The sequence below is a fragment of the Podarcis melisellensis genome, assembly GCF_964234715.1.
Source record: "Podarcis melisellensis genome assembly, chromosome: 10".
NCBI classification, from domain to species: Eukaryota; Metazoa; Chordata; class Lepidosauria; order Squamata; family Lacertidae; genus Podarcis; species Podarcis melisellensis.
The window spans coordinates 59,011,606-59,023,679 of NC_138542.1; the positions used below are offsets into that span (position 1 = coordinate 59,011,606).

At 45.5% G+C, this 12,074-nt stretch overlaps 1 protein-coding gene and 1 long non-coding RNA gene across 44 annotated transcripts in view; one reads left to right on the plus strand and one right to left on the minus strand.

Moving 5' to 3' along the window:
* Positions 1-12,074, plus strand: part of CACNA1C (calcium voltage-gated channel subunit alpha1 C) — a gene marked incomplete at its 5' end in the record, with an annotated part of 525,599 nt that overhangs the window by 495,890 nt on the left and 17,635 nt on the right. For all 32 annotated transcript variants that reach the window (XM_081926667.1, XM_081926694.1, XM_081926693.1 and 29 more), the window contains 5 exons: positions 493-589; positions 2,481-2,583; positions 6,962-7,063; positions 7,732-7,859; positions 11,132-11,266. In XM_081926667.1, coding sequence (XP_081782793.1) covers positions 493-589; positions 2,481-2,583; positions 6,962-7,063; positions 7,732-7,859; positions 11,132-11,266 — 565 coding nt within the window. The remainder of the gene's footprint in view (positions 1-492; positions 590-2,480; positions 2,584-6,961; positions 7,064-7,731; positions 7,860-11,131; positions 11,267-12,074) is intronic.
* The window catches only part of LOC309378848, a 118,642-nt gene that overhangs the window by 78,844 nt on the left and 27,724 nt on the right, over positions 1-12,074 (minus strand). The window lies entirely within an intron of this gene.

The following is a 12,074-nucleotide window of genomic DNA, read 5'->3' on the forward strand; positions in this document are numbered from 1 at the left end:
AACTTCTCAAAACTCAAGATGAACAATTCTCAGATTTAGTATTTCATTCCCAACACAGAATGCACAGCATATTTGAGATACTTTTAAAAAAAATTGTCTGGGTTATTCAAAAACCAGTAGTAGGGAACTGGCATGCAACTTGGGCCCTTAGCAATGAAGGCACTCAGGCTCACAGGATTGTATTTGACTCGGATAAACTCATATAGTGTAGGTGGAATTCAGTGTCATGTTATGATGATTGTTCCATCTGCACATGCATTTCTGACTGCCAGACACAACAATTTCTCCAATCCTTCCCCTGCATGCTATTTTGGGGGTTCTCTCAACTCTCTTAGAGGAGATGAGGGGAAGGTGCAGGGGCAAGGAGAGGAGAAAAGCCCCACTGCACTAGCAGGAGTCCTTGCACTGGTTCTCACTAGCACAATGAGTTAGTTAAATCTGGTCCTGTATTCCTAACTAAGTGACAAGTCCCTTTTGCACTTTCTCCTATAGAGGACGTATCAAACACCTAGATGTGGTGACACTGCTCCGTCGGATACAGCCTCCCCTGGGTTTTGGGAAACTCTGTCCTCACCGGGTAGCTTGCAAGGTATGACACTTCTTTCTTTTTACAAAGGAGATCACATTAACAGAATCTAATCTTTGTTTGCAGTGCTGTTTTTCTAGAAAAAAGAGGTGCCAGAACTCACCTCCCTTGTTCTCTTATTATGGCAATGGCACCCAACTGATAGGTGCTGGAACTGAGTTCCGAATGAAAAAAAGCCCTGTTTGAGACCTCTCACTAGATCCAGACATTAGTCCCTACTAAGCATTCTATGGCTCTCATAGCAACTGGTGTTTAGGATATGGCAAAACTTGGATAATGTTGCCTCTCCAATTTAATGTCAACATGTCCCTTAGCTGCTGTGTTCTGATCAGACCTACCCACTATGGGGAGGGAATGTGAACTGATGTCGATTTGCTTTAAGAATATATCTCGTATTGGCCTGAATATAAGCCTCACTTTTCCCCCAAATTCTGACTGTGAAAAGTTACACTTATATTCGCAACCTTATGGTATGCAGCCAGGAGTGTGGGGCAAACAGTGCCAGGAGCACAGCAAAGCGGCACCCACCCCATAATGATGATAATAATAATAATAATAATAATAATAATAATAATAATAATAATTTTATTATGTATACCCCACCCATCTGGCTGGGCCTCCCCAGCCACTCTAGGCGACTTCCAAAAAAATATTAAAATACTGTAAGACATCAAACATTAAAAGCTTCCCAAGGTCGGGAAGGGAGAGAGCATGGCTCCCCCACTCCCAGTATGCAGCCAGGAGTAGCGAAGAATGGAGCGGCTTATATTTGGGTATTTTTTCTTTTTCTCCCCCCAATTTTAAATGTGCGGCTTATATTCGGGCCAATACAGTATATCACACCTTTGTCCAAAAATGTGTATCAGGGCAGTGTATATAAAAAAATTAAAAACCACAGCAATTTAAAATGCCTTCCTTGGGGAATGGGGGTTCCAATACAGAGAAGGCACTGTTTTGAACATATACAATGTATTTCTCCTAAAGGTAGTACACAGAGAAGGCCTCTGATGATCTTAATACACAGAAAGTTTGATATGGGAGGAGGCACTCCTTCAGAAATATAAAGGACACCAACCTTTATCTTCTTCCTCCTCCAACCCCTTTCCTTTGGTATCATATTTTTCAGATTGCAAATAAATGTAGTAAATAAATAAATCCCAAACCCTGAGCCCAATTTTAGGTAGGCCTCAGTGCTGCAGCCATCTCCTGGCTAGACTTTTTAGTTCGACTACTGTCAGCTTCAGCAGCTGCCTGCATGTGTCTGCACAGGCCCATGTGGGTGTGACAATGTGCCAGAGAGCAAGATGAGAGAGGTGACTGCAGCATGTAAGGACCGAGCCCTGTGGAACCCCACATTGAAGGTTCTACAGGGCTGAAAAGCATTCCCCAAGCAATACCCTCTAGGAATGACCACCCAGGTAGGACTGGAATCACTGCAAAGCAGTGCCACACACCCCTCCCCCAGTTCAGACTGTCGCTCCAGAAGGATACCATGGTCGATGGTATCGAAACCTGCTGAGAGGTTGAGAAGAATTAACAGAGACATATCTCCCTTGTCAAACTCTGCCTCCTCTATCCTTTAGTGACTGGTAAGCCTCAGTAATTTACAGCCCTCTCACATGAACCCTGGAATAGAAAGTTTGAGAGCTTCTGATTTAGTCTGTTGGTAGCTGGACAACAATGCAGCATTTTCCATGAAAACATCTGGAAATGGTCACTTTTGGATGCAATATAGCAAGTTTGTCCAGGAAGATTCAAAAGTCAAAAAAGAAAGAACCTGGGGGTGAGGGGTATAGCAGTATTTGAGTTAATCTTGAACCTGATAAGAGAAAAGCATATGAATAAATATAGTTCATTCAGCATAATATTTTCTCTATTTTTTCAATCCTCATAGCGCCTTGTGTCCATGAATATGCCACTAAATAGTGATGGGACTGTCATGTTTAATGCAACTTTGTTTGCACTGGTCAGAACAGCACTGAGGATCAAAACAGAAGGTAAGACCCTTAAGGTGCAGTATGATTGTGTGGGATACTATCAAGGCTGGGCCATGGACAGCAGCAATCTGGAGTGAGTCAGGAACCGGGAGTCAGGACTAAAGACAAATACAGACCAAAGTGCCATTTATATTTAGACAGACATCTAGTGACTGGGGTAAGCAGTTTAGTGACATTTTTAAGGTATGGTTTTTACACCTATAATGACTTATAATTTAATTCATAACAAATTAATTAATTCTTCAGTTTAGGCAGGTGTGCAGTCATGTACAAAATTACCTTATTATAACACCATTCTTTTGTGGCTGTCAGAGATATATGACTTTTCTGAAGGCTGTTCGCACATCCATGTCAGTATGTCAGAATACATGGGTCAAATGTGACAAATATGACTTTGCTTTTACCCTGTTCAAATTAACATTTACAAAGTGGCTGTCAACTAACTTTCAGGATTAATATAGTGATGTAGTAAAGCTAAGTTCATAATACAGAAAACTAGAACTGAGTACACAGTTAATTCATCATACTTCATTATGACTGTGATAATGTTTTATTATGGTTTTATATTTGCTGGAAGCTGCCCAGAGTGGCTGTGGCAACCCAGTCAGATGGGCGGGTTACAAATAATAAAGTATTATTATCATCAATCTAGATCTATTTAAAGTTCATCCATAGCTACAATTGTTGTTACATGAAAGCCTTAAATCTCTAGCTATATAAGAATCACATTATACAAATGTGTTAATAGTAGCCTTGAGTTTTACTTGAAGAGGGTCAAGTTGACCCTAATTGCTAGTGTTTTTGCTGCTCTTGAAACTTCCTCCCGCTGAATGGAGTCTTTATTTGCACTACAGTTTTTCTTCCTGGATATATCTGTATTCAACATTATAACTATGTTAGACCTGGCTTTATCATTATACAGGGGTGTATTATTTCTAGGGTTATTTCCCCTGTATTTCTCACTCTAAGAATCCCTAGATTGTCTTCACACAACCTTTCCAATGAGAGAGGAGTACTCCTTTTTTGGGGGGGGGGGTGATAAATAAATTTTTATTGATTTCTTCTTTCCACAATAAGTGATAATTCCACAAATAACATCAAAAACAGGTTTTCCTCCCTTTCCCCATATATACATTTATCCTTTCAACACTATCTCTTGCAACATTCTTAAAATCTCGCTACTTCCCTCCATTTCCACTTCTGATTCTTTATATACACCAAATTCTTCTGCATTTCCATATCTATGTTTAACCCATTATTATATCCTTAATTATCCAGATTTCTGGTAATTGCAAGAATTTAGTTGAAGCCTGTTAATGTTTCAGCTTGTTTATAATATTTTTGCACATATACAATAAATGTTTCCCACTCTTTTTTAAACTTCTCATTATCATGGTATCTGAGCTTTGCTGTCAGTTTTGTCATCTCTGCATAGTCCATAAGTTTGATTTGCCATTCTTCTTTTGTTGGTATCATTTCTTCCTTCCATCTTTGAGCTAACAGGATCTGGGCTGCTGTTGTGGCGTACATAAATATCCTCTTCTGTTCTTTGTGTAGTTCAGCCCCTATTATTCCTATTAAGAAAGCTTCTGTTTTTTTTAACAAAAGACATTTTGATTTTTTTTCCCAATTCATTATAAATCATTTCCCAGAAAAACAAATACTTTTGAGGAAACAATACATATGTGCTAAGGAATACTCCTCTCTCAGTTTCTGGGAAATGAGAGAGAAGTATTCCTTAGCACATATGTATTGTTTCCTCAAAAGTATTTGTTTTATGGTACAGTGGTGCCTCGCAAGACGAAATTAATTCGTTCCGCAAGTCTCTTCGTCTTGCGAGTTTTTCGTCTTGCGATGCACGGTTTTCCATAGGAATGCATTGAAAATCAATTAATGCGTTCCTATGGAAACCGCCTTCCCCCGACCTCTTCTGGCAGGCGGCATTTTAAAATCACCCGGGACAGCGGAGGACTTCTCCGCTGTCCGGGCCGATTTAAAAGCCCCTGGGAAGGCAGGCAGGGGGGACAAAGGCTTTCCCGCCCCGCCGCCCAGCTTCGGGACATCGTTCCGATGCCGGGCGGCGGGGGGAGGCTTTCCCGCCCGGCCGCCCGGCTTCGGGACATCGTTCCGATGCCGGGCGGCGGGGGGAGGCTTTCCCGCCCCGCCGCCGGGCTTCGGGACATCGTTCCGATGCCGGGCGGCGGGGGGAGGCTTTCCCGCCCGGCCGCCCGGCTTCGGGGGGAGGCGTTCCTGCCCCACCGCCCGGCATCGGAACGATGCCCCGAAGCCGGGCGGCGGGGGGAGGCTTCAAAAGCCGTCCGGGGGCTTTTAAATCGCCCCGGACAGTCCCGGGGCGATTTAAAAGCCCCCGGTTAGGCAGGCAGGGGGGGCAAAGACTTTTGCCCCCCGCCCGCCTTGGGAAGAGGTCCAGGACCTCTTCCCAAGGCGGGCGGGGGGCAAAAGTCTTTGCCCCCCCCTGCCTGCCTTCAAAAGCCGTCCGGGATAGCGGGAAGCGCTTCCCTGCTATCCCGGACCGCTTTTAAAATGCTGGCGGTGGGGAGCAAAGCCTTTCGCCCCCGCCGGCCTTCCTGGACCTCTTCCGAAGTCCGGAGGGGAGGAAAAGGCTTTGCTCCCCACCGCCAGCATTTAAAAAAAGGTCCCCGAGATTTCCCTATGGGCTTTCGTCTTGCGATGCAAGCCCATAGGGAAAATCGTCTAGCGAAGCGTCGCAAAAACCGAAAAACCCTTTCGTCTTGCGGGTTTTTCGTCTTGCGAGGCATTCGTCTTGCGGGGCACCACTGTAAAATGCACAAGCTAACATCAGCGCTGCTGGGTGGCTGTAGTAATTTGTATCAAGCAACATGGAATAACCAGAAGGGAGAACATTTGTAAGTCAGTGAGTTGTTGTTTAGTCGTGTCCGACTCTTCGTGACCCCATGGACCAGAGCACGCCAGGCACTCCTGTCTTCCACTGTCTCCCGCAGTTTGGTCAAACTCATGCTGGCAGCTTCGAGAACACTGTCCAAACATTTTGTCCTCTGTCGTCCCCTTCTCCTTGTGCCCTCCATCTTTCCCAACATCAGGGTCTTTTCCAGGGAGTCTTCTCTTCTCATGAGGTGGCCAAAGTCTTGGAGCCTCAGCTTCAGGATCTGTCCTTCCAGTGAGCACTCAGGGCTGATTTCCTTAAGAATGGATAGGTTTGATCTTCCTGCAATCCATGGGACTCTCAAGAGTCTCCTCCAGCACCATAATTCAAAAGCATAAATTCTTCGGCGATCAGCCTTCTTTATGGTCCAGTGAGTAGGTAGTATTTAATACTACACCATTTCAGTCAAATCTATCCCCAATCTGAAGAAAGGAGTTGGGGGTTCCTTACTAGGATGTACGCAAGTGGGGATTTCCCTGCCGCATTCAGCCCCCACCCCATTCCAGCCTGTTCCGCCCCCTTTCGATGCCCAAAACTGTGTGTGTGTGCAGTCACATGTGACTTTAACTCACGCGAGTGTGGTGTTGCCTGTATAATCTTTTTTTGTCCTCCCCTAACATTAAGCGGTTTGGACTCTGTTATGGTAGAAATCAATAAAATCATAGGTACTGACCTTCCATTTGACCTGTTCTTTATTCTGTTTGGATTTACAAAATGCTAGGAGAAAATGTGAAAATGGTAACTCACCTTTCAATAGCAGCAGTAGAAAAAGACAACCCTGCTTTCATTGATTAGTGGTGTCTGAAGGTATCAGATATGGCTTACTCAGTCAAACTGACTAATATGATAACAATTAGATAAGGGAGACAGCAAAATGTGTATTTATTGATAAATAGAGTTTCTTTACCATGTTTTAAGGTGGATTTAAGCAACAGTGCTTGTGTTCTGTGAACTTTGCTTTTGCAATTAATACTGCAAGCTTTGCAATATATGGTTACATAACTGCATATACAGTGGTACCTCAGGTTACATACGCTTCAGGTTACAGACTCCGCTAACCTAGAAATATTACCTCGGGTTAAGAACTTTGCTTCAGGATGAGAACAGAAATCGTGCTCCAGCAGTGTGGCGGCAGCAGGAGGCCCCATTAGCTAAAGTGGTGCTTCAGGTTAAGAACGGACCGCTGAAACGAATTAAGTACATAACCAGAGGTACCACTGTATTATTATGTACATCTTGTATATTCACCAATAAATAAATAAATAAAATGCATGCCCTTCTGCTTTATCCACATACAGTCTCTTACACCATGCTATGCAGGTCATAAAAGCCAGCAAAACGTTTTTTTTCCTTCATTTTTTTGAACAGGCTTAATTGTGTTTGCTAGAATCAAAGATGTTTCTGAGAGACTTGTCTTAAAATTACTTCTCGGGCTACTGTTTCTTCTGGCAGGTAACTTGGAGCAAGCAAATGAAGAGCTGCGTGCAATAATTAAAAAGATTTGGAAGCGCACCAGCATGAAGCTGTTGGATCAGGTTGTGCCCCCAGCAGGTGGTGAGCACACCTTTTTTCTGTATTTAATACTGAAGGACAAATCAATATTTTTCCATGCAAAGAAATATTATTTATGATGGCGATGGCTAGACAAGTACTGTAATAGCCAAGAACGGGAAATGACAAGCTGAACCTCTGGTACATGGGTATTAGTGAGTAGAAATCTGCATTAACAGAAAAAAATTACAAAACAGTTGAGAGCAGCCAAACAGATATAGACAACTTTTTTGAAAAAATGTATTTTTCTTACTACTTTTGGAAACAAAAGAAGAACACTATGTAAGGCATTTAGATACACATGACAAACTCTGATGTGCATTTTAGGATAAGATATATGAAAAGCTACTCCCTATTGTTATCAGTTATACACTTAAATAAGTACACTGATATGTATACAATCTCCCTTTCTACCTACCATTATTTGTTCCTCTTTCTATTCTGCTTACATGTTAAACATGGAACAATAATATATATATATATATATTTAATACTCTGTAACATGCTCTGTAATTACTTGGAAAAGAGAAGCCTAGCTTCTCTTTACAGTATATGAGAATAACTACTTGCCTGGCTGGACATTACCACCTGTAAATAACTATGCCCTGGTGAATGAGAAATCAACAAATAAATATAATTGTTTTCAGCTTCTTCTATGCTTTTAAACTTAGATGATGAGGTAACAGTTGGAAAGTTTTATGCTACATTCCTGATTCAAGAGTATTTCCGAAAATTCAAGAAACGCAAAGAACAGGGCCTTGTTGGCAAACCTTCACAGAGGAATGCTCTTTCCCTCCAGGTAAGAAACAGATATTGCTTAATATTATGCTATTGATCCACCACATCCACCATTTCCATAGTCTTTCCACCAAAGATAAAAACCAACGAATCTCAAACTGTGGGAACATTGGGGAGGTACAACATCCTATTTGATGAGTCCCAGACCTAATTTTAAATGTATTCTGACTAAAACCCCATTAAATGCCAGCTTTATGCCCCTCCAAGACATGACTATACCAGGTATCATTTTGTGTACTTTTTATTGATTGTGCTCAGCTCCTGCAGAACAAGCTTTGATTTTTCACAGGCTTTTCATTTCTATGATACCTTAATAGACACTCCCATTTATCTAAACCACTGAGCCTCTTGGGCTTGCCGATCAGAAGGTCGGCAGTTCGACAGGGGCGAACAAAGGTGTCATGACACCAGGGGCGGCAAACCGCTATGTGCGGTGCATGTGTGGCATTGCTACATACGCCGTACATAGTGGGTTGCTGGTGGCAGTGCTCCAGCGCCATATGGACGGTGCCGGGATCCTCTGCTTGCAGCTGCAGCCGCAAATGGAGAATCCTCCATTCGTGGCGGTAGTGGCGGTGGAAGGATCCCACCCGCCGTCCGTGCAGTGCCAGCGGCAAAACCCTATGTACAGCGCTTGTGCGGCGGCGTTACATACAGTGCATGCATGTGGCACCACACATGCACTGTACATAGTGGTTTGCTGCAAGCGCCAGGATCCTCTGCTTGCAGCCGTGAACGGAGGATCCTCCACATGCGGTGGCGCGGTGGCTGCTTGAGCCCCCGCGGGGTGCCTTCTTGTCACCCCCCCCCCGACATGGCACCCAAGGCACACTGCCCCCCCCCGTTGTGATGCCACTGCGGTTCGAATCCGCACAACGGGGTGAGCTCCTGTTGCTTTGTCCCAGCTTTTGCCAACCTAGCAGTTTGAAAGCATACCAGTGCAAGTAGATAAATAGGTACCGCTGCAGTGGGGAAGTAAATGGTGTTCTGTGTGCTCTGGCACTTGTCACATTCCTCCATGCACCAGTAGCGATTTAGTCATGCTGGCCACATGACCTGAAAAGCAAATGCTGGCTCCCTCAGCCTGAAAAGCGAGATGAGCACCGTACCCCATAGTTGCCTTTGGCTGGACTTAACTATCCACGGGTCTTTTACCTTTTTTACCTTTATCTACTCCAATATTAGAATAAGCTTCTGCAATCATGTAGTTTGCCAGTTTTTGCTTAAAAGTGAAAACTAGCTTCTAGCAATGGAGAGGCGAGAAGAGGCTACTTAAGCCCTTCCTTGCACAACAGCTTTGCAATGTATGCCAGTTGCATCCCCAACTGTCTGGTTGCTGCCACCACACTCCCTATTAACCGCTATAAGTCCCAGGTTAGGTGAAATCTGGGAGGTCAGATAAATTGCTTCTAAAGGGACACTGTCCTGGCCCTTGCTGCCAGATTAAGAACTCAAACTTGGGTTTCTGTTTCTTCCAAACTACATAATGCACAAATCTATTATGTATAGAAATGGCTAAGCATGAATTGAAATGTTGATCCAATAAATTCTACAACCCTGCCTCTTCCTTTTGAAAAGCAGGATGGGAGCAAGCCTTAGCATGGCAAAAGACAGGCATTTCTCCTCTGGGTAGGCAATGAGGAACTTCTGTGAGTGGGTGCCAGCATCTGCATAACCATGACAAAAGAGATGCGGACTCAGTATCCAACTTATTCTCCAGCAGAGAATTCCTCACTAACAGAATATAATTTTGTCTTCCATTCTGTACCCTCGCTTTGCACCCATTTCCCTCCCTCTCCTTTCCCTTCCTCCTCCGCTTGTCCACACTGCTTGCACAGACCATGACCATGGTAACCTCCTTCATCCTCCTCCTCCTCCGGGAGTGAATCACTCACACAAAATGGTTGCTACCTGTAGTTGCATGGGGTGGGAAGGGGATCCTGTAGGGGTATAATGTGGAGGAAGTGGCAGTGGGGTTGGCAAGTGGAGCAAGCAAGGACGCAACCGCTAGTTAAGAATAACAAAGAAGGAAGAGGGAAAACAGATAAAGCAAAATATTTAAAATAACAGGAACTTGTTGGTTCAAAGCTATCTAACCTAATTATGTGACTTACAAAAAAAGGCTTCTGTTCTAGTGAACAATGCAGTGTAGATGCCAGCTGCAGAGTGTTATGATGGTCAATGAGGGACAAGAGACCCTGATGTGAAGGATCCCGATATGAGTGGCCAAAACCTGCATGGGCACAGTCCATGTTTTAAGGTTTTCCTTTCCATATTGGGTTGAGTGACAGCTGGCACTTTTTTAGCCAGAGCACAGGTCACATCTGCAAACACCTTTAGGGAAGTTGGGGGAGATGGTAGTCATCTCCTGGGAATATGGGGAAGTGCCTATCTGAGGAACTGATATTTCTTGATGTTGTTGCCAGACTGAACTTGGTGTGTGCTTTTGTACTGGTAGGTGGTTATGCCTGGTTCATTCAAGCAAAATGTAGGGCAAGAGAGCAGAGCTTTTCTCCACATGTCTTACTTACTAAGGAGAAATAACTAGGTTAAAATTCAAGTTCCATATTGGATTTTTTATATAGATTTTTGGTATAGGACCTCAAGATTAGCTGGTGAGAGACATGCAGCTGAGCTGGAGCTACCAGCTCAAACCTGCTGAGTTTCTGAGCTAGAATAGGCTTATTTCCTCCTAAGGTAAGGGGAAGTGACATAGCTAAGCCTAACAGGACAGCTTACTCTATGACATTGACTCCTTCGCGCATTAATTAGACTAACCACATTTTTCGCCCTATAGGACACACTGTCCCATAAGGCGCACCTAGTTTTTTTGGGGGAAAACTTATTTTTTTTCCCCCAGGTGTGGGGCTGGGGCGGGGGAAGCCCGAGCTTCCCCAGCCCCCAGAACAGGCAACTCTCCGCAAGGCGCGGGAGCCCAGCACCCAGGCTTCCGTGCCTTGCGGAGAGCTGCGCGAAGTCTGGAGAGCGAGAGGGGTCGGTGCACACCGACCCCTCTCGCTCTCCAGACTTCAGCGAAAGCCTGCATTCGCCCCATAGGACACAGACATATTTCCCCTTCATTTTTGGAGGGGGAAAAGTGTGTCCTATAGGGCAAAAAATACGGTAAGTCCATTGGCTATATGAGGCTGGTCACCCCACCACCACAACATCCCATTTCATTGAGGCCCAGTAGTTCTTAGGTGCCCAGTTCCAAGTAAGTTTCACTATTTTTTTCTCTAACCTACTGATGTGCTAAATTATACTATTTTACAGGCTGGTTTGCGCACATTACATGATATTGGACCAGAAATTCGACGGGCAATCTCTGGAGACTTAACAGCTGAAGAAGAATTAGACAAGGCCATGAAAGAAGCTGTTTCTGCTGCCTCTGAAGATGATATTTTCAGAGTAAGTACCGTATTTTTCGCACCATAGGACGCAGTTTTTCCGTCTTAAAAACTAAGGGGAAAAGTCTGTGCGTCCTATGGAGCGAATGCAGGGGGGGAGGCAAGCAGGAAAAGCCCCCAAGAGCCACACACAAGCTTCGCGCGGCACTTGCAGGCTTTTCCCCAGGAGGGAGAAGGGACTGACGCGGCCAGTCAGTCCCTTCTCCCTCCTCTAGAAAAGCCTTGCGCAATCTCTACAGTCGTGGGAGGCTGTGCAAGGCTAAAGAGGAAGCCCGGGCAGCGAGCGCGATCCATCCCGCTCGCTGCCCGGGCTTCCTCTTTAACCGTGCGCGCCTCTCCAGCCGTGGGAGGCTGTGCAAGGCTAAAGAGGAAGCCCGGGCAGCGAGCGCGATCCATCCCGCTCGCTGCCCGGGCTTCCTCTTTAACCGTGCGCGCCTCTCCAGCCGTGGGAGGCTGTGCAAGGCTAAAGAGGAAGCCCGGGCAGCGAGCGCGATCCATCCCGCTCGCTGCCCGGGCTTCCTCTTTAACCGTGCGCGCCTCTCCCGCCGTGGGAGGCTGTGCAAGGCTAAAGAGGAAGCCCGGGCAGCGAGCGCGATCCATCCCGCTCGCTGCCCGGGCTTCCTCTTTAACCGTGCGCGCCTCTCCAGCCGTGGGAGGCTGTGCAAGGCTAAAGAGGAAGCCCGGGCAGCGAGCGCGATCCATCCCGCTCACTGCCCGGGCTTCCTCTTTAACCGTGCGCGCCTCTCCAGCCGTGGGAGGCTGTGCAAGGCTAAAGAGGAAGCCCGGGCAGCGAGCGCGATCCATCCCGC